The 25,209-nt window shown below is 45.4% G+C and overlaps 1 protein-coding gene across 1 annotated transcript in view; it reads left to right on the forward strand.

The window, feature by feature from the left end:
• Positions 1–19,695: 19,695 nt before the first annotated feature.
• The window catches only part of LOC146193755 (uncharacterized), an 81,137-nt gene continuing 75,623 nt past the window's right edge, over positions 19,696–25,209 (forward strand). Inside the window, exon 1 of the mRNA XM_084602820.1 lies at positions 19,696–19,920. Within this exon, the coding sequence (XP_084458946.1) occupies positions 19,837–19,920 (84 nt within the window). The 5' untranslated portion in view covers positions 19,696–19,836. The remainder of the gene's footprint in view (positions 19,921–25,209) is intronic.

Consider the following 25,209-nt stretch of genomic DNA (forward strand, 5'->3'; position numbering starts at 1 on the left):
TACCCACTGCAAGGCGAAGGCCTCTCCCATATTTCTCCAATCAACCCGGTTCTGTGCTAGCTGCATCCACTTGACCCCTGCGAACTTCTTAACCTCATCCGCCCACCTAACTTTCTGCCGCCCCCTGCTACACTTTCCTTCACTTGGAATCCAGTTTGTTACCCTAAGCGACCATCGGTTATCCCCTCTTCGCACTACATGTTCTGCGCATGCCCATTTCTTCTTCTTAATTTTCACTAGAATGTCAGTAACTTGAGTTATTTCTCTGACCCACTCTGCACGCTTCCTATCTCTTAATGTTACCCCTACCATTTTTCGTTCCATAGCCCTCTGCGTTGTCCTCAACTTAAGTAAAACCCTCTTGGTTAGCCTCCACGTTTCAGCCCCATAGGTGAGTACAGGTAAGGTACAACTGTTGTACACTTTCCTCTTGAGCGATACCGGTAAGTTGCTAGTTATAACCTGTGAGTGCTTGCCTAATGTGCTCCATCACAATCTTATTCTTCTTGTTATTTCCTTTTCATGGTCCGCATCTGCGGTTACTACCTGTCCTAAGTAGACATGTTCGCCAACTACGTCCAGTGATTCGCTACCTAACTTAAAATGCTGTTCCTTCCCGAGGCTGTTGAACATTTCCTTAGTCTTCTGAATATTGATTTTCAAGCCTACCTTTCTACTTTTCCTGTCTAGGTCATCAATCATTATTTGCAGTTCATCCCCCGAGTTACTTAGGAAGGCAATGTCAGATCGCAGATTACTGAGGTATTCTCCATCTACCCTTCCCTAACTGGTCCCATTCCAAGTCTCTGAATACTTCATCTAAGCAAGCAATGAATATTACTGGAAAGATCGTGTCTCCTTGCCTAACACCTTTCTTCATGGGAATTTTGTTACTTTCTTTATGCAGAACTATGGTTGCTGTGCAGACACTATATATATATATATATATATATATATATATATATATATATATATATATATATATATATATATATATATATATATATCTTCCAGCACATTCATGTACGGCTCATCTACCCCTTGATTTCGCAATGCCTCCATCACCGCCGAGGTTTCTACTGAGTCAAATGCTTTTTCGTAATGAATGAATGCTATGTATAAGGGCTGGTTATATTTCGAACATTTTTCTATCACCTGGTTGATGGTATGGATATGATCGATAGAGAGTACCGTTTCCGAAACCCTGCTTGATCCTTTGCTTGATTGCAGTCTAAGGTTGTCCTGATTCTATTCGCGGTTACCTTAGTAAATACCTTATACGTAACAGACAGTAAGCTGATTGGTCTGTAATGTATAAGGTTTTTAGCGCCCCTTTCTTATGAATGAAGATAATGTTTGCATTCTTCCATGGTTCCGGTACATCGATGACACCAGGCACTTTGTATACAGGGTGGCCAGTTTTTCTAGCATGATATCCCCCCCCCCCCCCCCCGCCTTCCTTCAAAAAATCTGTAGTTATCTGATCCTCTCCAGCTTATTTCCCCCTTTTCATAGTTTCTAATGCTTTCTTGACCTCGTCCTTTGTCACTGGTGGAACGTCTGATTGTTTTTCCTACCGCCAATCTCAGTACGGTCCTTACTACTTTGGCTACTGTAGAGATCAGTATAGAACTCCTCAGGTACGTTGACTATCTTGTCCATATTCGTGATGACGTTGCCCGCCTTGTCCCTTAGCGCATACATATCGTTTTTGCCTATGCCCAATTTCTTTACCGCTTTAAGGCTTCTCCCGTTCTTTACAGCATGCTCATTTTTTTCCATGTTATACTTCCGTATATCGGCCACCTTGCGCTTATTGATTAGCTTTGATATCTCGGCCAAATCTATCTGGTCTGTAGGAATGGAAGCTTTCATACTCTGGCGTTCCTTAATCAAATATTTCGTCTCCTTATCTTTCGTCTCAAAATCTCGTCCTGTTCAAGATTCCATTCTTTCACTCGCACATCATTTGTTGCCGAGAGGAGTCAATGGGAGGCTACAAATTTACAACTTCAGCATTTAACATATCCATGAGAAAGATCCCACTGACAATAGGACATCCCTGTTATACCAGCTAAAGCACATTAAGCGAACATTAGTAATGCGGCGCCTTAAGGAAAACACGCAGGAAAGGGAGCCGAGCGGAAGGCTTTGCGCAATGGAACACGCGTCTTGGGGACAATAAAATCTCACCTTTACCGTTCAATTAAAATAGATGCAGCGAGACGCCGCTCGTGCAGACGTGCATCCGTTAAACAATCCGCCCTCTTTTTGCAACGTGCCTTGGAGGCCTACCCGCCGAGCTGTGACGCAGGCAAGGAAGTTCTATATAACTTCCTCGGACGCAGCATTGTCCCATCGTCCGAAAATGAGCACATGCAGCGGCAATCAGTTTTTCTCATCGAGCACGCAAAGTCTTCGCACTGCTGTAAGGCTGTACCACAACCAGCAGAAAGAAATACTGCCTGTTTGACACAGATAACCCACTTTGTACGCAGCACATAACGTTGAACGTTGAACCGGGGCCGATGACGTACCCACCCCGCGGGTGGAAAAGCTTCGGTCTGAGCCATATCTGAGCTGGAAGGATATTTTTGCAGATACTAGGCGCGCAATGGCACAATCACGTGATACAAAAGTTGATTGGTTTGGTTGGTTTGCGTCCCAAAGCAACTCAGGTCAAAGTGACATAGGTTCTACGTCACTTCTGCGCGCCTTATGGGTGTTTTTTATCATTACTAGAATTATTTTCTTCATTTTACTGGATGGAGTGAGAGGGTGGCTGCAAGCTGTACTTCAAGTCCAATGCGCGGGAAGAATGCAAGGAGGTGGGTCGGAGCGCGGCTTCGAGCTAGTGGAAGGGAGCGTCTAGACGTCGTGCGAGCAAAGCACAAAGCAGCACGCACGCACGCAAGCACGCACGCACGCTTATTTTTTTCAACTGGAAGTGCGGAAAGGATGAAATGAGAAGCAGGCTGGCTAGCCAACGTATACACAGCGCGGTTTCAAACAAGTGACGGCTTGGAGCTACCCACGGCAAAGCACGGAGCAGTTTCCGCGCTTGCTTTCTTTCGTTTACTTTTTTTCCTACCAGTTAAGTATGGGCTGCTTCGGTCTGATGGGCAGCTTTGGTAGCGCTGAAGACCTGACTGCTTCTGTGAGCGCGTATTTCGCTGCCAGGCCGCTGTTGCATCTTATTACGCCTCTTATGTGAAACAACTATAGTGACGAAAAACTGTGTGTCCATAAGTATAGGCAACATGTTGTATAATTTCACGCATTCAAAATTTACGCGGCCTTGGAAGATGCTCTCAGTTTTGACAGTTATTTCTTTTCCGCCACTGCAAAGCTGCATGTGTATGGGTGCGTGAGTGTGCAATAACTCCTGCTTAGGTACTAAATATATGTGTGGCCCCGCATACGGTCAGTACTCCAAGTTTTCATTACAATGCGGAAAGTAAACACACTATCCCTGTAGCGCGCTGCGGAGAAGCGGACTCACAACTCGGAGTCCTTGTAGATGCAGTTCCCCAAGAATGGGCAGCTTTCTCAGGATAGCAGCTGAGTTGTCTGCTTTTTAACAACGGCAAATAAAAAATAAATGAAAATGAAATGAAAAATGTTAAAAAATGATGATGCTGATGCAACATCACCAGCATGGGGACCAGAACATAGCGAGGCACGAGAATCCGATGACCCCAGTAGAGCAGGCCGTCTGCGCTCGACAGCTCTAGGCGCCTGCAAAAATAAGGCTAAAGATGACCGCGGCACGGCAAAAGTTGTTGAGGCCATCCATTGAACACAAAATTTCGAACAATACAGAGGCCTTCATCTGCGTCGTTAGTACCTGTAAGGTACCAGGCGGTACGTAATAGCTGTCAAGACTCTCAATCGAGAGCGAGTGTTCTGGTAACTCGCTCTCAATTGAGCGAGTGTTCTGGTAAACCCCTTCATGGATCACTGCCTTGTCGTGGCGGAGGGGCTTGCGAAACTCGATGAAGTCGTGAGCTCTGCTGTGTAGGGCAACCCAAGATAGATAGGCCACGGCAGAGAGTTCTGACAAAATGTGATTCACTGGAGAAGGTAATGGCAACCCACTCCAGTATTTCCTGCCAAGAAAACCCCATGGCCAGTCACAATACCATTAATGATATGGCGCCGGAAGATGAGCCCCCAGGTTGGAAGGCGTCCCACATGTTACTGGGAATGAACAAAGGGCGATTCCTAGTAGCTCCAGGACGAATGAAGCGGCTGGGCTAAAGCCAAAAGGACGCTCAGTTGTGGATGTGTCGGGAAGCGACCGGAAAGTCCGATGTTGCAAGGAGATATATCACATAGCAACATGGAATGTAAGATCTATGACGCAAGGTAAACTGGATGTCGTCAAGCGAGAAATGGACAGATTGAACATTGATATCTTGGGTATCAGCGAGCTCAAGTGGACCGGAATGGGAGAATTTAACTCCGGCGACCATTATGTCTTTTATTGTGGGCACGAATCCAAGAGAAGGAATGGGGTCGCTCTCATAGTAAACAGAAGAATTGGCAAAACAGTGCTAGGGTACAACCCCAAAAAACGACCGAATAATTTCACTTCGGATCCAAGGTCACCCTTTCAACATAACAGTTATCCAAGTCTATGCACCGACCACTACTGCTGAAGAAGCTGACGTTGATAGATTTTATGCGGACCTACGATGCCTTTTAGACCGCACCCCATCATCAGACGTCGTTTTTCTCATAGGAGACTGGAATGCTAAAGTCGGGAGTGAAGAAATATCTGGAAATATAGGCATGTTCGGTCTTGGCGAGCCAAATGAAGCTGGGCAGAGGCTAGTAGAGTTTTGTCAAGAAAACAACCTGACCATAGCGAATACTCATTTTCAACAGCACAAGAGGCGCCTGTACACATGGACTTCACCGGACGGTCTGTACAGGAATCAGATCGATTATATTTTTAGCCGACAGAGATGGAGAAGCGCTATACAAGCAGTAAAAACAACGCCTGGGGCCGATTGTGGCACCGATCATCAGCTTCTTGTTGCCAAAATTAAGCTTCGATTGAGGAAAACGCAGAAAACTAGAAGTCCTTTCAGGTATGATCTGGATCAAATCCCATCAGAATATGCTGTTGAAGTGAGGGATCGATTTCAAGAATTAGATCTAGAAGACAGAGAGCCCGAAGAGATGTGGACTGATGTTCGTGATATAATACAAGAAGTTGCTACTAAGGTAGTTCCAAAGCAAAAGAAATGCAAGAAAGCAAACTGGTTATCTGAAGAGGCTTTGTAAATAGCTGAGGAAAGGAGGATGGCAAAAGTTATGGGGGAAAGAGAAAGATACAAGGTTCTCAATGCGGATTTTCATTAAATAGCAAGGAGAGATAAGAATGCCTTCCTGAACATACAGTGCCAAGCAGTTGAGGACAACAGCCAATTAAGGAACACAAGAGCTCTGTATAAGAGAATCAAAGATATCAAAGGAAGCTTCTGTGCTAAGCTGGGCGTGATAAAGGACAATCGAGGCAAGGACCTCACTGAAGCCTCAGAGATAAAGAAGAGGTGGCAGGAATACACAGAAGAACTGTACAAGAAGGACCCGGATGTGCAAACCCAACATAAGACGGTTGTGATTACTGATCTCGAGCCGGGCATTCTGAAGAGTGAAGTTGAATGGGCCTTAGCCAGCCTTGCTAAGAACAAAGCTAGCGGAATTGATGGCATTCCAGCTGAGGTGCTTCAAAACCTCAACCATGACGCTATTAACATTCTGCATACATTATGTCAGAAGATTTGGACAACCCTGCAGTGGCCACAGGATTGGAGGAGGTCAGTGTACATCCCCATTCCAAAGAAAGGCAGTGCCAAAGATTGTTACAACTAAAGCACGATCGCGCTTATTTCGCATGCTAGCAAGATGATGTTGAAAATCTTCCAAGGTAGGCTGCAGCAGTATGTGGATCGGGAGCTTCCGGACGTGCAAGCTGGGTTTCGCAAGGGCAGAGGAACTAGAGACCAAATTGCCAACCTCCGCTGGATCATGGAAAAAGCAAGAGAGTTCCAGAAACCCATCTACTTCTGCTTTATTGATTATGCGAAAGCGTTTGACTGCGTAAATCACAGCAGATTGTGGCAAGCTCTCCAAGAGATGGGAGTTCCAATTCACTTCATCTGTCTCCTCAGGAACCTGTATGAAGAACAAGAGGCTACAGTCAGAACTGGGCATTGTCTTACTGATTGGTTTCCGATTTATAAAGGAGTGAGACAAGGCTGCATACTGTCGCCCTGCCTATTTAACCTATATGCTGGTTGCATCATGAGGAAGGCCGGTATGGACGAGTCTTCAGCTGGAGTGAAGATTGCTGGAAAACGTATCAACAACCTTAGATATGCGGATGATACCACTTTAATGGCAGAAAGTGAAGTGGAACTCAAGAGACTTCTGATGCGCATACAAGAAGAGAGTGAGAAGTTTGGGCTTAAACTGAACATTAAAAAGACAAAGATCATGGCGTCTTGCCCTGTCAAGTCCTGGAGCATCAATTAACAAGAAGTGGAAGCTGTGACAGATTTTCTGTTCTTGGGCTCCAAGATTACCTCGAAAGGAGACTGCAGCCATGAAATTAGGAGACGCCTGCTTCTGGGAAAGAGAGCAATGGTTAGCCTTGATCGCCTAGTAAAGAGCAGAGACATTAATTAGTCTGCCAACCAAGATCCGTATAACTCGTGCTTTGGTCTTTCCTGTTGTGATGTATGGATGCGAGAGTTGGACTGTGAAAAAGGCTGAGCGCCGAAGAATTGACGCGTTTGAATTGTGGTGCTGGCGGAGACTCTTGAGAGTTCCTTGGACTGCCAGAAGATCAAATCAGTCGATATTGTCGACCATAAACCCTGACTGCTCATTGGAGAGTCAAACTCTAAAGTTAAAGCTCAGCTACTTTGTTCATCTGATGATAAGAGAGGAGTCGCTGGAGAAAGATTTGATGTTGGGAAAGGTTGAGGGTCGCCGGAGAAGGGGTAGGCAGCGAACGCGATGGTTAGATGGCATCCTCGAGGTACTGCAGATGAAGTTATGTGATGTTAGGAAGATAGTGAGAGACCGGAAAGCGCGGCGTGACATGGTCCATAGGGTCACGAAGAGTCGGACACGACTGAACGACTGAACTGAACTGTTCTGGTAAAGCTCCCTCGGGACAGACATCTGGGGTCGGCACGGGCCAACGACTGAGTGCATCGGCATTTTGCTTCCCGGTCCTATATTGAACGCAGTAGCGATCCTGGCTTAGGATATGTGCCCATCTTTGAATACATGTCGACGCCATTAGCGACACCGGTCGATCTTCTCGTAGAAGTCCCACTAACGGTTGATGGTCCGTTACCAGCAGTAGAAATGAGGTTTCACACCTTTAGTTTTTCCACAGGACTCGGTTGCTGGCTCCAGATGGTGAAAGCAGTCATGGGTATTAACTGCTACGTGAGATCGTATGTGCCTGATCAGTGGAAACAAATTGATATTTAAATGGCGTTACGGTGCAGCAACTGCAGGCAGACGCCGCAAGGCTAACCATACCATTGCCAGCACCAATCTCAAGCCCAAGGTTTTTTGGCCGCTTTATACTGAAGAATGGAAACTTAAGGTATCGACTATTACGTTTTTGTTTTGTTTCAGTCACGCCAATGCGCACGGTAGAGTAACTTTTGAAGACTCCTCAAGTTATGCTGAGAGTCAGAAACGCCAGAATCGCACCGGACAAACTCTATCGACTTGCAACTATAGTAGCCACTGCAATCTTATTCACTGTCATCGCCACCGCTAGCATTGCAGTCGCTGCTCCGTTGTTTTGGTGGCGTCTTCGCATGTGTTTTTAATTTTGCGTGCTTGAATTTTCTTCGCTGTGTCGACATGTTTGTTGGGTGCATTATGCAGTGCAGCGCCAAGATTCCGGAAGGTAAAAGAGGACTGACTGGAGAACAGCTAAAATAAGTTTTTATGTTACTGCCTGGGAAAACAATGCGTTAATGCTCCTTTGTGGTACTGTGTAATTACAAGACGGATCGTCAGTTCACTCATGGTTAGAGGTGGCTTAAAATACACCATGTTTAGTTATAGTGATTCGAGCTAAGCTAATTCCACCTTTCACGTAGTGGTGGTTGTCCCATACGCTTCGCATTTATCTAGCATAGGTAAAAAGAGCTCTCAAGGAATACTCGGTGCCCCTTATCTGCCTTTAGAAAGCTACCTGCGACTGTGAAACATAGTTGTTCAATAGGAAGGGCAGCCAAGCTGTAAGAAATTAGGTGCGGTCTCCGATAATTGTCTGGAACAGGCTGCGCTTACATATAGCATTTCGCAAGACTTTCGCCGCTTAGCATACTAACTACACTTCGTCTCACAAGATATCTGCAGCACTGCGAAAGGCAGAGGAGCCCTTGTGCTCCAAAGTGCCTCCCGTCCCTGCGCACTATAATAGAGAATTGTGCTCCTACTGTCACCCCCGCCAATGTGGGGGGCGAGAGGCGCGTAGGAGCACAATTGCCTATTGTAGTGCGCGTGATCCTGATTGGACCGGGGTGCCTCTGCATTTCGCAGTGCTGCAAACATCTTTTGAGACGAAGTATAACTGCTACTACTAAGTGGAGAGTTCCTGCTTAGCTCAGTTCTAGAAGGCAATTTGGCCTTGTCTTTTGATGGTAAAAGAAACTGTTAAAAACTGTCAACGTCCGCTCATCGATTGCTCTCTATCTCTAGCGTGATGTCAAACCTTGAAGAGAGCTTGAAAATTGTATAGTATTTACAGAAATGCTTGGCTTTGGTGGTTTTTTTTAAGCTTCTTATGCATATTCCTACCATTTAGATCTGCTGTGCGTTCTTCCTGTTTGGTAGTCAGCTATCAGTTTTCTGCATTTATTATTTTCCTCTAAATATTGTTGCTGTTCATTCCTTCAAGATTTTTTATTTGACCTGTCTCCTACTTAGCGGTGCACTTGTGTATTTTGGCTTCCATAATGTTTTGATAATGCTTTGTAATTTAAACTGAAGGTGGGCCTGTGCAAACGAGAAGGCTGCCTGAAAATCATTACCGCTGTTTGTGGCGCCCTGAAGATTTGCATGATTATGGTCACTGGTTGTTTCAGTGAAGCCAGGAGGCACCATTCTTCAAACTCTTTTTAGATATTTTGGAGTACGCGTTCAAACAAGGTATATATTAAATAATTAAGTCAATGACTAGCTGCATTTAAGCCCATAAAGAAAGATCACGTATCAAACCGCTTTGCTTATAAAATTTGAAGTTAGTTTTCTAAACGAATTGTAGAAAGCTAGGAACTGTCACCAGGTGTTATTAATTTGCTCCAGCCATTTCACCATACCTGCGCCCCTCGCATCATAATTGCATATCAACATTTCAAGCTTGTAAATTTCACTGGGCTGAACTCCTTTCAATAAAACCCGCGAATCAAACCCTTTACAAAAAACGGTATTTAGGTTTTAAAGTGAAACACGTTTTGATTATCATTTGCAATTGACATTGCATTTGTATCTTTTGAGTTTGTATGAAATTCAGTTTATAAACCTCTGCAAGATATTTGTCTGTGATAAGTAGTAGATTTCTGAATTGAAATAGTTACGTTGGCGTTGACATCTTCGTTATTAAGTGACTGCTAATGAAACTGGCTCTCCTGACGTTTCAACAGAATTGTTGAACAAAATTTTCGGTCTTTAGGGCTATGTTTGAGTCCACAGTTGCAGTTATGCCTCTCGATGAGAAAATTTGTTTTAAATATGGAACGTTTCCTTGCAGCCAGTAAATTGAAATCCATAGCGTCTAAGGTACACATGAGTTCTTGGCCACCCATTGTCGGTCGATGGCGATTAGGCCTCTTCTAGAAAATGTTAAAAATTGCAGTGGCATAATAGCGAAACGCTTCTGCAAACGGCTGTCGCTTGCAACAATGCACTGCATTCTTCGAGACGTTACAGACTTTGAAAGCACAAGAAGGCAGAGAGAAGCCAACCGTAATATGTACTCAGTGGTCTTCTAACATTCGTTGCTTACTCGCAATGAAGCCCCTGTTGTTATGGTGAAGTTAACTAACCCCTCCCGCCCCTACGTCAGGGTGTACACCCGATGCTCTGCACCTAGAACTAAATCACCATCTGGTGTAGTGCCAGACAGAATAAAACCTGCATAACCTGTTAATACGGTTCATAAGAATAGCTGCCAAATGTATCGATAGCGCACCGCCCAGTACCACTCTGTAGTAGCCTGCGCAGTGACGATAATCTTGGCAGCTCTGACGACGCGCTATCGTGACGAAGAGCAATAGACCACTGCTGGCACGTGCAGAATAAACCATACCCTACTACACGCCAACTCCACATTAGGAAGTGATTCTGGTGTCCAGACTCGTGAACGTTGCAGTGGTCACCTTTTTCTCGCGAGAGTATACATCAGTCGCTATGCTGGATGCTCATGGATGATATTGTGTGTGTGGAGCGTCAGGTTGTGACAGATCGGATGTTGACACGTATCTAACAGACGATCGCTCTTGGGACGCTGCGAGCGAACATGCCGCATGACAAGATGCTCACGTTAGCGCCAACGCATTTTTCACACCATCAAGCTCCGCTTTAACCCTCCAAAGTAGAAATAATGCCTTCCATGCACATGCGTTAACATCAGAATGAAAAGGAAATGTAAATATTGGTTACGCACAAAGTCGAATAACTAGCGCTGTTTAGCCAGATTGCCACGAGAGTAAAATTCATTTATTAATTATTTAGTTAACACGGAAAGTACGCGCAGTGTATGTTGTACCCCAGGCCTACGTAAACGTAAAAGCTATGGCAAATCACAGCAGGGTGACTTTAAATAACCAGTCAAGCACGATCATCAAAGAAGGTGCCGTTGAAAGCGAACTCCCTTCAAGTTTTTATTTGCGGTAAAATGGTTTCGCATTACCCGACCTCATCTTGGTAAGGTCTTCACCACCATCGTTTCTTGCGGCCAGCTCGGCTACGCTAAGCACAGGCACGCCGGGGTCGACCAAGTCCGAAGTACCAAACAGCACTGAGCGGGCCATCTGCCCGAATGCGCTGTCCAGGCTTCTGACGTTTCTTTCGTTGATGGGTGCGTTGTGCAGAGGGTCGTACGGCGACTCTGACCTGTTGAACATGTAAGTGTGCATCGCGATGGCATCTCGCCACTTGGGATACGCGTGCGATTAGTAGAGAACTCCTATCCATCTCGATCTCCAGGCCGTAGTACATGCGGTTTAGTGGGCAACTTAGCTGGCGTTGTACCTGCAAGCGAGGTGGACATTTCCTCATGAGTGCGCGCTACAGCACTGCTGTCGGACTGCCGGCGGCGTTGAATGAGAAAATATGGGAGCTTGCTAACTGCTGAGAAATGGGTTCATCCATTTTCACTAATCTTTCTTTGCATATTTAATAATGCAGCCTTTAAGGAGCAAGCGCAAGCGCGAAAGCATATTGAAAACTTGACAAAATGGGATACAATATATTAATATTACGGGCAAAAAGCTGAATCAAGCAATATATCATATGTCCATACATGAAAAAAAAAACAAAAAAAAATCAGGCAAGGTTAAAACAAGGTCTAAAGACGAGTACAGAGCAAGGAGGAAAACAATGCGCAAACAAGCGCTGAGTTTTGTTTGGAAACTTCACTAAAACGCTGCAAAATCCCCCAGAAGAAAGCCCATGGAGGGTACAGAAATCTAAATAAGTGGCGAAAAAACAGAGCACAGTCGATCATTTTTGTTGTTGAATAAAAGAGGTGACACTGATTCTACTATCGACGAAAAACAACAAGAGGTGGAAGAAACATGGCATAAGCGCTGAAAGCACCGAAACAGGAAACCCGTTTATGGCGAATCAATACTTATCGCTTCCTCTTTTCTTTCTTCTTTTTTACAACCAGTGCATTTGGAACAACAAATGGAATAAGAAAAAATTGTTAACTCAACTGAACAAAAGAGATCATCAAAAACGAGTGTGACATGAATGAAATAATAGCGGTGCATATGTTCAATCAAGAGTGATAAAAAAAAATTGATACGAAAAAAGGAAACAAAAAACAAAACAAGAATGACTTCGTCAAGGAAGTCAATCTTGTTTTGTTTTTGTTTCCTTTTTTCGTATCAATTTTTTTCTATGAAGATCAAACGACAGTAATTAAAGCATGCGACAAGGGAGTAAGTGTAAAAGGTAAAAATGAAATTGATGGAAAACCTGCGGAAATCTATGAAAAACCAACTAAGCGGACAGGCTGTCGTTTTAAAGCAATGACAACCCAATGAGGATACGCTGGCGCAGACCATGCATTGTAAATATAGACAGAAGAAACGCGGTTATTGAAATTTTCTTAAAGCCTGAGTCTCGGCGAGACCCTATAGCGCGGAGTCACACTGCAGAAAGAGTTGGTCAGCTCGGTCCGTCAACAGTGTGTTCACGTAGTGTTGGCGACCCTGTCACATCGGCCCAATACGAACTATTCAGAAACATGCCGTCGCTTCCCGCCAACAGCGCGCGCGAACTTGTTCTTCGACAGTTGTGCAACGCCGGGTCACAGCGCGGAAACTTGCTGCTCGTTACGGCGCCGATGTCAGGAGCCGCCCATTTCGCTATAATTTCGCCCAAATTCATGCGCTATACGCGGGCCTGTGAAATAATTAAATAGACAAAGAGGCTGTCCCTTAGTCTGAACTTGCTTTAACGATGAAGGAGGGCACGTAAATGCTCAATTATGGCCGGACTTTAGTTCGCACTCAGGCACCGCTTTCGTGCACCGTCTTGAGCGCTGCGTTCTTGTGTACAAAATTATTGTGGATAAAATTCGCGGATATTAGCGAAATAAAATGTTCATCGAGTATAGAATTAACTACAATCAACTGAAATCGACGATTGCTTACATCGAAAGACGCGCGTACAATCATCACGAAGCGCCGGTGCGACCCTGTCCGCCGAGCAATGCTACTAGCGGCCGGCAGTACTTGTGGAGAACTAATTAAGTACGGCCTCCAAACGCACCTCTTATCCGACGTATTTTACTGAGATGGGCTTCCCTGTAAAGCGATGAAAACAAAAACAAAAACGAATCGTTATTACAGTTTTGAGGCCGTTGACCTGTTCAGGAATCAGGAGTGCCGTCCGCCGAGACAGACTAGGCCTAGCGACGAGTACAGCAGGCAGGCAGCAGCGCATATCATCACCTTGCGCACCCGCGGGAGGTGCCGTTGCCGAAGCTCCGCGCTTTGTGCAGGCATGCTGCCGTTGTACAAATATAGCAGGCAGTCTTGATAGCAACTTTTATCTGGTACGAACGTGCACTGCATCAAACCAAGCAGCGCTACATGGCCGGCTCACAACTCCGTGGTCTCGGCTGCGGCAACGGACAACATGGAACATCGGCGCGCCGTCTGCGGCAGCCTTCACAAGTTTTAGTGAATGAAAAGGTCAATTAAGTATAGTTTTGGATATAGTCAGGCGCACTCAACAGTTGTTTACATCGCAACATGTACGTACAATCAATCCCCACGAAGCGCCGGTGTGCGGCCAGAGCAATCTCGCTCGACTGCTCATGCCCTTGGCAACGAGACGAGCGATGATGATGATGAGCTCTTTATTTACTCACCCAAAAAAGGGGAACCAGCCGAAAGACTTGTTGCACTGCTTAGAGAAGGTCGACAGGGATCCCTTGGGACTCTGCCGCCTCCAATGGACGCAAAATGAGCTGGTGCTGTTGGGCGAGCTCGGTGGTACGCAGGAGGGACTCCCACGCATCCACTGTAGCTGAATTGTCTGCGTTGTGTCGTGTACACGTCCTCACTATGTGAATGAATGTGGCCGGTTGGGAGCAGTGTTTGCAGCTAGGTGCAATAAGATTTGGAAAAAGTTTGCTATATAGCCATGGGTTTGGAAATGTTCCTGTTTGTATTTTGTGCCAATGGACGGCCTCGCGCCGGGATACTTCCCGATGTGTAGGAGGGGGTAAGACACCATTCGAGCCGATAATGCTGGAGGATGTCCGTGCACGTAACAAGACGTAAAGGAGTGCCTTGGGGAGTGTCAGAGGATGCGGCAGGCTGAGGAGGGTGCTCCGCCCGGTAGTTGAGTTCTCGGGCTAGAGCATACCACTAAAATGCAGCCGGAAATACATAGGACAGACAAGCAGATGCCTCAATGATAGGTTGCGGGAACATAATGATGTCAGGAATGGTGTAAGAGGGCATCTGGCTGGTCACATCAACGAAAAAGAAAAATATGGTAAAACAAAGAAGTGTCCTGATTGTCATCCTGATTTTAAAAGCTCTTCTGTCATTGATTGCCACAAAGATCAGCTCATCAGGGAAATCGTAGAAGCGTTCAATATACTATCCCAAAAAGAATATACGTGCTTCAGTGCCACCTCAGTGTTTTGTTCTGACAAGGAAATGCAATTCCTCTCTGCCAATCTGTGAATGTCGCTCGACGATAACACTGTTTAATTGCTTCCATGCATTTTCAATCGTTTTATGTCTCCTATTCATTGTTTAGAGAGTGCTTATAATGCCTTCTTTCATGCAATAAAAGTTCAGTTGTAAGTTAGCGCCCGTCCCGTGTTTCTCGCTGTGTCCCTGTCCGTTTAGCGCTATGTTGCAAGAAAATTCATAATGCGTCTCAGCCAATACGGTCTGATCATATGCGTTTGCCCTTTGCACAAGAAAATAAAAAAAAAAAAAGTTTGAGGGGATAATCAGTTTGTAATATATTCAGTTTACAGAAACGTTTTCCACAAAGAGCGCTAGAGAGGGAATTGATTAAAAAAACAAAAAAAAAAAAAAAAACGAGTCGACGCCTGACGAGTTTGTTGAAACGTTCTAGGCAATACGGATAGTTAGGAGGACGCGATAAATGAACTACGTGGTTAAATTAAACATTTGTTAGCACCTACACATACTATGGGAATTCACATGAAGCTTTTTGGCTGTCTACAAGCTCGTTGCCCCTAGCAATAGCGGGCACACTGCACCGTGCAGCCGAGTACCAACGCGCCGGAAGCCGTCAAACCAGAAGACCCGAAGGCTATAGTGCTCTAGAAGATTGGGCAGTGTGTCGACCGCGCCGCGAAATGCATGGGAGCGAGGGGCCGCTTTTGCGATGACGGAGGCGCCGCAGCGCAGAGGGCGCCACCAGCAACTGGTGTGTCAGCCGTCCGGGCGCCCGCGTATGCGCGCTGTGCAGCGGGGCGGATACCGCGCGGACTGTACGTTCTTGTTTGCTTGTGCGTCGTCTCGAGCTGTTCACGACAAGATTTTACTAATATGCCGGTTAACGGTGCTCAGTACTGTTAGCAATCACCTAATTTATTTTCCATTTTGGCCGTCGGCAACACCTCGGGGAAGTAACATGACAGGAGTTGGCTCCGAAGAACAGCTTGGAGAGGGCCGGCGTACGACTCGCACAGCACGCTTCACTCGCCGTACAGCTTGCTTTAGCATTCCTAAAGCACCTAATTCACGTCCAGAAATGTAGTCGTTTTGAAAAGAGGGCAGTGTGAAGGCAGGATGTATGAAGAAGTGAAACATACAACACGTGCGTTCGAGCACTGACTAAAATTGGTCACAGTAGCCCCATTATCAAAACAGTCCAAAATGGTATATTCCGTTGTTTCCCACGCCAACTATGCCGACTACAGTACGTCACTGAAGCCACAAGAGAAGTAGGCATTCAGTTGGAATGAATTAAATGTGGACTACCCCGCATGGAGGTAGAGATGACCTAATTTTTCAAGAAAATGTTTCCATTCTAGGGTGCGCAAGCCACCGGTAATATGCAAGTCATGGCCTCCAGAAGATAGCTCTAGTCCTGTTTTATGTACGTACAAAATAAAAAAAAAATGAATAGCTTTGAAAAAGAAATAATGACGGAAAATAGAGGACGCAGAGGCTATAGGGTACGCTTATTCGCTTCCGCTAGATCATCCTTCTGCGAAAGAGGTTGTGAGGCCGCACGGTTTCTCACCCCGAACAAAAATAGCGCTATAGGTTCGAAGCTAGGTCGCAATTTACTCAAGAATTTGGCTCGGATGCACGGTCCTTTTCGATTGCGTTGCACTTCAGATTGTGCAAACGTCCTGTAAAATGTGAAGGTTCAAAAAGTTTACCTACTTAATTGGAGCACCAAAAAATCTCCCACTTGAAGCAATGAAATTTAATGTGTTTTTGCGGCTTCGCGCTTTGCGAAGTAAGCGAGTCACGACAAGAGTTCCCAAAGGGAAAATAATTAAAATCCCTTGGAAGTATTTTACGTGTAATATCAACCTTGTTAACAATTATAGTCTGGTTAGTATTGCAAAGAGCACCCGCGGCAAGTAGCCCGATTATACATAGTCCGGTTAGCAGTAGTTGCAAGTATATCCAGTCGATTACTCATATTTCATACCACACACTCAAAGAATAAACACGCATTATGTCCGCATTTGATTTCGGCATTATATTAATCGCTTGCGTATTAGGTGCTCGTCATCTTTTTCGCATTTTTCCGCTTTCTCTCGGTGCGCGCCAAGAACTGCATCATACCTGCCAATTCGACGTGCAATTATCAGTGCACTGTACTTGACTTTTTGATTTTTTTTTATATCTAAACAGCTGGTTCACCCTTTGGTTAGTGGCACGCAAACAAATGTCCGCGATATATATATATATGTTAATCACGAACAAAGAATAAATGCTTGAGTCGCGTATACCTTGTTTATTTTTTTTTTTTTGCCGGTAAATACCACAGTGCTTTAAATAGTACGGTAGTGGATAAATGTGTTTTGCTCGCACACTGTATTTATAATTTATATAAGCGGTGATTAGGGCACATAAAGAACGCCGATTAAAGAGATATATTACAGATTACTGGCGATTTAAGATAAACGTTGTTATGTATTAATAAGCGCAAGCTGCAAAATGCAAGCAGGTGTTCGTAAATAAGGTTTGTAAAAAATAGGTGCTCCTAAAGAGGCCTTACGAAGCACAAGCTTTGATTCGCATATCTACACTGTTTTTCTCCGCGTGTTAATAGCGCTCCTGGGCATTAGCCTTTATTCCCTTACGGGAAAAACGAATGCAAAACACCACGCTTCGTTGCAAACATTAAGTACAAATTGCTCATCTGGACGATTTGTAACTGTCCGCAGGAAGAAATGTTGAGAGTTTCAGATAGCGATTCAAACATCGCGCGCTGCTGCGAAGGACAACCCAAGCGTGCACGATGTCTCCAGATAGACGTAAAAGAATGGCAGGGATCAGTTTAAGCATCTGGAATAAGTCGCCTCTTTATTAATTATCCCACTAATTGCGTAGCGTCTGAAAATCGCTCCAAAGAGAACCGCACCCCTCCGCTATCCCGCGGCCGCTACGCGCCGAGCGGCAAACGTGGCACCCCTGTTGCACGTCGCGCCCTCTCGCGGGAGTCGGTTCTTGTCATCGCAAAAGCGGCCCGCTCTCCGGCGCCGGTCGTCACACTGCCCAATATTCTAGAGCACTATACGAAGGCCGGCGATGGCGGAACGGTCACATGATCAAATATGGCAGTGCCCATGTGCTTGCGCTGTAAAGGGTCTATGAAGTCTGCGGCTGTGCCGACGTAGAATTGACGTTTTTGGCTCTAAATATTTCACCTCACGAAATTTTGCAGGTACAGATAGAGTTACCTTATAAAACCATTCTTGTACTCATAAATCACGTCATTCTTCAGTAGGGACTGCGTGCAGACGAACACATTCTGCCCACACCCGTAAACCTATACAGACTTCCGTCTCAACAACCCAACTATGCCAAGACATACATTTGCTCCACCCATGATTAACGAGAGTGGAGGAACGCCTGTTTCCTCATCTCCTCACAAACAACATTATGTACCCGGTATCAACACCCACTGCAGTATGAAGGTCTCGCCCTACTCTTCCGAGCTGAACTGGTCATTTCTAGATGCATCCATTTCTGTCATGTAAAGTTCTAACCTCATCCGTCACCTGACGTTTTGCCACCCCCTATTATGCTTTATTCCCTTGAAACCAAATTTGTTACCCTTGTCGACCATAGGTTACCTTCTCTTCACACTAAACTCCCATTTAGATATGCGCTACATGCTCCCCAAGTCCGTTTTCGTCTCGTCTGAAGTATTCATCGCCTGCCAAGTCGACGGGCACCTTGAAGAGGCGCGGAAGAACTCAAAAAAGAAGACAACGACCCTGATCTTCACGGCGCCCTTCCGAGGCCTATTCATGCTTACTTGAATAGTGGGGTTTTCAAAGAGCAGCAGGATTCAATAAACAACGAACATTTCCAATTCAATATGTTATGCCCGTGAACTGTATGTTGAAAAATTTCAGTCCGCCTATTGCGCGTGACCAGTGGCTGGCTCAGTGAACCTCGTGGATAGCCAACCAAGTCCTTACTTTGGGCCATTTCGGGCTGCGAGAACCTGGGTGTTCATTTTTTCCTGCTCTTTTTCGATTCTTGGTTGAAGGACTGGCCCACGAGTAACCAGTGTAATTGGCCGCTTACAAGGAACCACCTTTGGGGCCAGCGTTGGCTGGCCGAGAATACCGGCCGGCTCTCGAGCTGCACCCAGTTGTTTAATTTGAGCTTAGGGTGCGTAGAGCTGAGGGTATATAGATGGAAAGGTGGTGCGCGTTTTGTTGGGTTTTTACTTCATGGCTTATAAGGAAGCGATGGTGTAATGTTGCTAGGGTTGAAAGGGGGGAGGGGTGGTACCTATGATCCACGGCACACGGACAGATGTCCGTCACCTTCACGTTCTCCCTAGCCTCTGGTGTTTAGTGTCACATAAACTACTGACAAGTATTATTCTTGATGGCTGTAATAAAGATATGACGTGCAAAAGGTAAGCACTCCCACAGGAAGTTTCTGTTATCTTACCGGAAGTAATGTAATTTGCCATTAATTACTTTATTACGAACTTCTACAGGAGGTATAGATGTCCTTATCGCTGTTCCCTCCTCTTAGACTGCCGGAAAGTTTTCTTGAGTCCACCTCATATGTTACAGGTAATAGGGAAGAAAATTAGAAACTGGCTTTTCGCCTCAAGGTAATGGTATTACTGTATCCATCTTGTTTTTCATCTGGCCTACACACACATATACGAAAACGCCAAACTAGCCCTATCCCGCCGCTGTTCCTCACTGTTTACGGCGCTCGGCTGCTGAACCCAAGGGTGCAGGATCGAACCCCGGGCCGTTGCGACGGCTTCTCGGTGGAGGCGAAAAGCAAAACGCCCATGTACGGTGCGATGTCAGTGCACGTTAACGAAATCCAGGTGTTCGAAATTTCCGAAGAACTGCACTACGGCGTCTCTCATAGCCCGAGTCGCTCTGGGACGTTAAGCCTTCTAAACCTAACCAAGCCAATCTAGACCACTCCCATTACAGTTTTTTCAGGCTGCTGTTTTGCTCCCTCCCCCTTCCTAAAAGAAGCGGAAACTCAAGGTGCTCGCCTTCGACGATACGTAAAAGAGGGAAATTTTAAACGAAGTAAACAAAAAAAAAAAAGCTCTACAGTGGCCGTTTTCAAGCAATACAAAATTCTATTCCAGTTTTTTGATGTCAGATGCATTCGCTTCCAAATCTACAGTCGCAACCTGACACTGGGTGGCGCGGTGGGCTCCACGATCACCCTAGCGGCCTTTTGGGTTCTGTTTTCGTTTAGCGGGGGTGCTTCTGTTTCATCGGTTGCGTAGCGAGCTGCCCCGTAGCGAGAAAAAAAAAAGCAAGAAGAAATCCTGACGAAGGCGTGGCCATTTCCGTACACTCAGTCATCGATAACCATGCCGACGGTAGCAAGGGCATTTGCCGGATGCGTACTCAAGAGAAAACGATACCTAAAACTTTCAGCCTACATCCTATCATTGGTAAGTACATTATGTCATTCTGGGGATGTTCAGCTAACAATGAAAACTCTGGTTTTACGCTAAAACGTTTTTGGCGCGCTAGTTGGTTATGGGTGTTGGTTTCGCACAGTACTACATGAGATGTTTTTCCATGTGGCGGAAGTAACCTGAGCTAACACCTAAACTGCAGCTGTACCAAAAGGCTAATAAGGAGCGACCTGCATTTTTTTTTGTGACGAATAATGATATATTGGGTGTGCTGCGGTTCAATTAGCTTGAAAAGGTACCCGACACGGACTTGAACAGTTAGTGGACTAAGAGCTCACCAACTTTCCATTATAGGATAGTAAGAAAAAGCAAGCTGAAAAGAAAGGAGGTGTCTGCCATATAATACAAATACCAATCATGAGTAGAATAGTAAATCAGCAGGTAGTGTATACGCGTTATTTCCAGTCAGTCTTGCTTCGGAGAGAACCAGGGCTAGCGCGACGGCTCGTGGCAATGTGCAGGGCTGCCGAATATTCGAAGCATGCACCCGCTTCGCGATAACACCGACCAGCAAGAAGCACGTCACGCAAGCTGCGACCTCGATCACAGTAAAGACGTGCGCTGGGTAAATTCAAATGCATTAAAACGGATAATGATTTTCCAGTTAGACCTCGGCGACTAGTTTATTTATCACGCGTGAACTGAACTGCCGAACTGCTTGTTAGCAGTTCAAACGCTGCCGTGCCTATTAAAAGCTTACACGGTGGGGCCTCGTTTCATATAATGATGACGCGGTGTCCCTGCATGTGTCCAATGCGACAAAAACCTCAAGGTGCAATTGCTTTTCAGCTTGAGGTTGTGCGTAATTGTAGGACCGTGATAATTGCATCTATCTCGGCGAACAGAAAGCCGTTGCATGCGCTCTGTCTGGTGATCGATGTCTATTTACACTTGCGAGTGTGAAATGGCCACGCGAAGCGCATTCTCGCTGTAGTGATTTGCCTAATCAACATATCTGCCAGATTTCGTCCACGATAAATAGAGCAGTCCGGTGTATTAAATGTAGTAGGAGTGCGACAAAAGTAAAACAGCATGCGAGCGGTGGCAGATCTGATTAAAACTGAATGCCAGCGCACTCTATTAGCACATGCGCAGCAGCGAACGATGGTGCGTCAATACAAACGGCTGACCCTTCTCGATTACGCGATGCTCGCCTTATCGCTGGTAAGAGCCAAGTAGCGCTACCAAGCGCTACTACTGCACAACGCATCCAATTCATACACGCTGTTATTTTTTCATGCGTTCCCTTGGGCCCAGCACAATTTTGACCGCACATCGCCAAAGCTATGGACGAGCGTTATAATCTTCAAAGCAAAAATCACCGCCAAGTTAAGGCGAACCACGGTGGTCATGCCGACAAGAAATGCGCAATTCCTGACGAAGTAGAAAGTGCGAGAAGCCAAAGGCCAGCTTTTCTACACGGGATGGGCAAACGATAACCCTCGAATGAAGCATTGAATGTGACCCTGAGGAATAGTGGCGGCAGAAGCGTGGATTCGCTCGTGCCGGTGATAGGAGCGTCAAGTAATCGAGATGAGTCAATCAGATCTGCCATCGTCGCTCTCTGCTGCACATCTGCTGACAGAATGCGCTGATATACAGGTTGTCCGAGTTTAGCCACCGCCCGCGTGCTCCGTTTTACTTTTGGTGCGCCTGCACAACTCGGCAGTGCTTCTTCTGTGGCACCATGGTCTTCTGGGACTCGATAACTGAGCTATCAGCGGCGGAATACGTGCACGCGCAGCACGAGTTGAGGTTCAGCGACGAGACGTTAGCGGGGCCATTGAATAAATAAGAATGACTGAGAATGGAATAGAAGGTGTCCTTTTCACCATGGCATTTTGACTTTAGTGATTTATTCGCGACCGATTAGAGAAACAGCTGCAATTCGCTTGCGCAGCTGAGCGTGCAACTCTGTGCGGGAGTGGAACGTAATCGTCTACGATTAAGCTTTCCCTTTAACGCGTTAGCTATTTGCCTGCCCTTATCGTACAAGTGGGGAACTGGATATGCTCCGTGCATCGAGGCAACATTTACCAAATTCGTAGTGAACTGCACACTTACAAAGATGCACCCAAGAGATTGCTCGGAAATATTGGAAAATATGTTGCCATTTTCCTCTTATTGCAGCTGTCTTTATGTATTTTTTAAAATATGGTGTTGTGTTCTTAAATCTATTTGTACGGCGTACAAATTTTCCCCACTGACTGCCACATGTGTACCTAGTTAACAGGGCCCTCGTTAATGAATATGCTCGTACAGAAGCCTTGTGTGCTGCGCTGCGACATGAGAGTGGTCCCATCATTTCTACAATTGGCGATTTTGTATTCAACATGAACAAAGAAAAAATTACGAGGGACTTTAGCGACTAAAGTAGTGAAAGGCGAAAGCCTGAGTGGCGCATTCTGCTGCGCAACTGGCACTAATTAGTGAAAACGTAAGTATATAATTATTGTTTATATAGATTATTAATGAGTTACTTAGTCATCAAGTGGTAATAAATTAGTTGATTATTAGTCTTTAATTGATCATTAAGTGACATACGGCTATATAAGGCACGCATTCGAGCATACTGTGATTGGTCAAGACCTCTATGACGTCATCCCGCCTCGGCCAATCAGAACTCCAAAAAAGTGGGACACATTTTGTTCACGACAGCATGAGCCAATAAAGGCTGTCGCCTTAAAATTGGAGGGGCTCTCAGATGTCTCTTAAGAGGAAAATGGCGAAAGCCTACCCTTCTTCTATCATTTGCCTCTCATCGGTTGCCGTTTGCCGGCCCTCGTTGCAGTGCTACATTTAATTTAATTGGTTTACAGGAAAGGAAAGGCGTAGTATCGGTCACACTTTCTCCAGCAAGTGGGAGTTCGGGCGGTACACCACCTCTCCTCTCGCGTAGCGTTCCCTGGCGGGCGTTCAAGTGTGGCATTGCAGATGGCAGGAACTCTAGTCAAAAACACATCTCGTGGAATCTCGCGGAATATGACAGTTCTCGCGCACAGATCTCGCGCACAGATCTCTCGCACAAATCTCGCGCACAACTCTCGCGAACGGGATTTTGTTCCATAAAAAGTCTTTCGGCTAAAAAATGTAATCAGCAATTAAAGTGCACGGAAAGTTTCTGAATTATAGATGTTTTAGACAGGGAATTCTAGAAATATGCAAAGGATCCAAATAAAGAGGCTTAGAATAGTTTGAATCAATATACAGATGAAAATAGTTTAGATTAATCCACAAACAACAGAAAATTGAGAGCAAAACAAAAAAATGAGTGCACTTATGCCTTCATACGTGTGAAAACGTGCGCACCCACTGCGAGCTCCGTGCATAGTTTCGTTACAAGCTTGTTCTGCGTTTGTTGCTTTTCCGCCGTCTGCAACTTTTGTTTCTTTTTCTTTTGTTTTAATTTTACTCATTTTAGTTGAAGTTTTTATATCTAGTTTGTAGTTATTTTTATTATATTATATTTATTGTGAACTGATTTTTTGTTTTTATGTATGTACTTCATCCTCATCTCTTATTTTGCTTTTATATTTGCTGCAACTTGTCATTCTCATTTTATTCTTTTATTTGTACTTGTTTTACTAATTTTCAATGTAATATTTTTATTTTTCATTACCTCAATATCTTCATACTCGTTTTCATCAATTTTTCACTAGGAGCACTTCCTAAAGTCATATTTTGCGGACGACTTCCGGCTGCAGATATGGCGCCTGTCAGGTTTACAAGGTTGTCGCTTGAAAATAACGAACGTGAATTAAGGTAGAAAACTGTCGGCTGAGCTTAGCTTTGAAAAACGATGACTGTTCCTTTTCGGGCTAACAAGCTTTTCTGTTTGTCAAAGGCAGAATATTAGAGATGTGTATTGTGCTGTTCTCTGTGAACAGAGAATCTATTTAGTCCAATGTAACCCCCCCCCCCCCCTCCCCATCCTCCCCCCCCTGGCAAGGCCAGAAATAAACGCAATAATAAATGACTGTAGTGAGAATGATGTCATTACAGCGATCGCGTCAGGCGCAGAAAGTGCTATATAGATATTGTGGAGGTTTCACGCAATGATGTGATAAAGAGAGGAAAAGAGAATTGGCCGGGATAATCTTAGTGGCTTAGCTATCAGTAAGCGTGAGCTGGGTGGCATTTGTAGGCAAAAGGTGTGGGAGTCATAAAAAGCTGCGGATATACGCTGGGGGCGTAGGCTTGCTCTTTCCCACAGCAAAAACTAAGAACAGTTAGAAAAGCCGCTGTGGCATGCGGCACGGTGCGGCTGCCGAAGCGGACCGGGCTACAGTCTCGACCAAGGGAAGCACGCCGTACGACCAACTACCCCCCTCCCCTCTGACCTACAAGGATAGTGGAACAGCCACATAATTGCTCATAAGCATGTACTCGAGCATAGTCCTTTACGGTTACAAAGGAAAGCTATGAAACTATATTACAAACTTATTAGCTGAGAAAGCGGCAGAGCTTTCCTTGTAGCCATATGGCTGCCATCAGGGGGATGTTAATTACGTTTTTACTACAAAATTGCACCATTTTGGTGGATTCGTCTAAAACATTCGACTAAGGGCACTTTTTGTCAAGCGGTCACGCGTTCACATTTTGGCTTGCCTGCGTTGTCTTGAGCTGTGACTGATCTTGCGCATAGATTGAAATTGATAAAGACCGCGATGCACAGCGTGGGAAAGTGGCTGTTTAACGCGTGCGATGTCACAATGCGGCGATAGCTTATTGTCCAACCATTTGCGACTCCGGTGCATGGACTGCGCGCTTGCATTTTTGAGAGTGTGAGCAAAGGTTTTTCGAGGAAATGAAAATGCAGTCATGCACGCCAGAATCGCTTCAACCGCCGGAACCGTTGACAATGCTTAGAGAATTTTATTGTAACATAGCCTACGCTATGTTGTCGGTAGGCGGCACGTGAATGCTTTTCTATGTGTTTCCTTTGAATTTGTTGAAAACTGGAAATAAAAAATATGGCTTCTTGTCCGATACAACGACTACGGAAGCTGACCTGCGCACTCTGCCACGATTTCGAATCACATTCGAGGCTATATTTGATGTATTTATTGTGCAGCCATCAAATGATCCGTGACATGACATTTTGCCAGCGGCACAGCGGCTTTAGTGCCTCGGGGCTTCATACCAGGAATTCACCGGCCCGAGATACTTCGCTTTGTGCATGCACCTTCGCGCATGCGCAGAACAAAACACGAGATCGCGCTTCGACGAATGCCATGAATTCGTCACTGGCACGGCCGCTCG

This window comes from Amblyomma maculatum, chromosome 4 (assembly GCF_055883805.1).
Source record: "Amblyomma maculatum isolate TAMU_Amacu chromosome 4, ASM5588380v1, whole genome shotgun sequence".
NCBI classification, from domain to species: Eukaryota; Metazoa; Arthropoda; class Arachnida; order Ixodida; family Ixodidae; genus Amblyomma; species Amblyomma maculatum.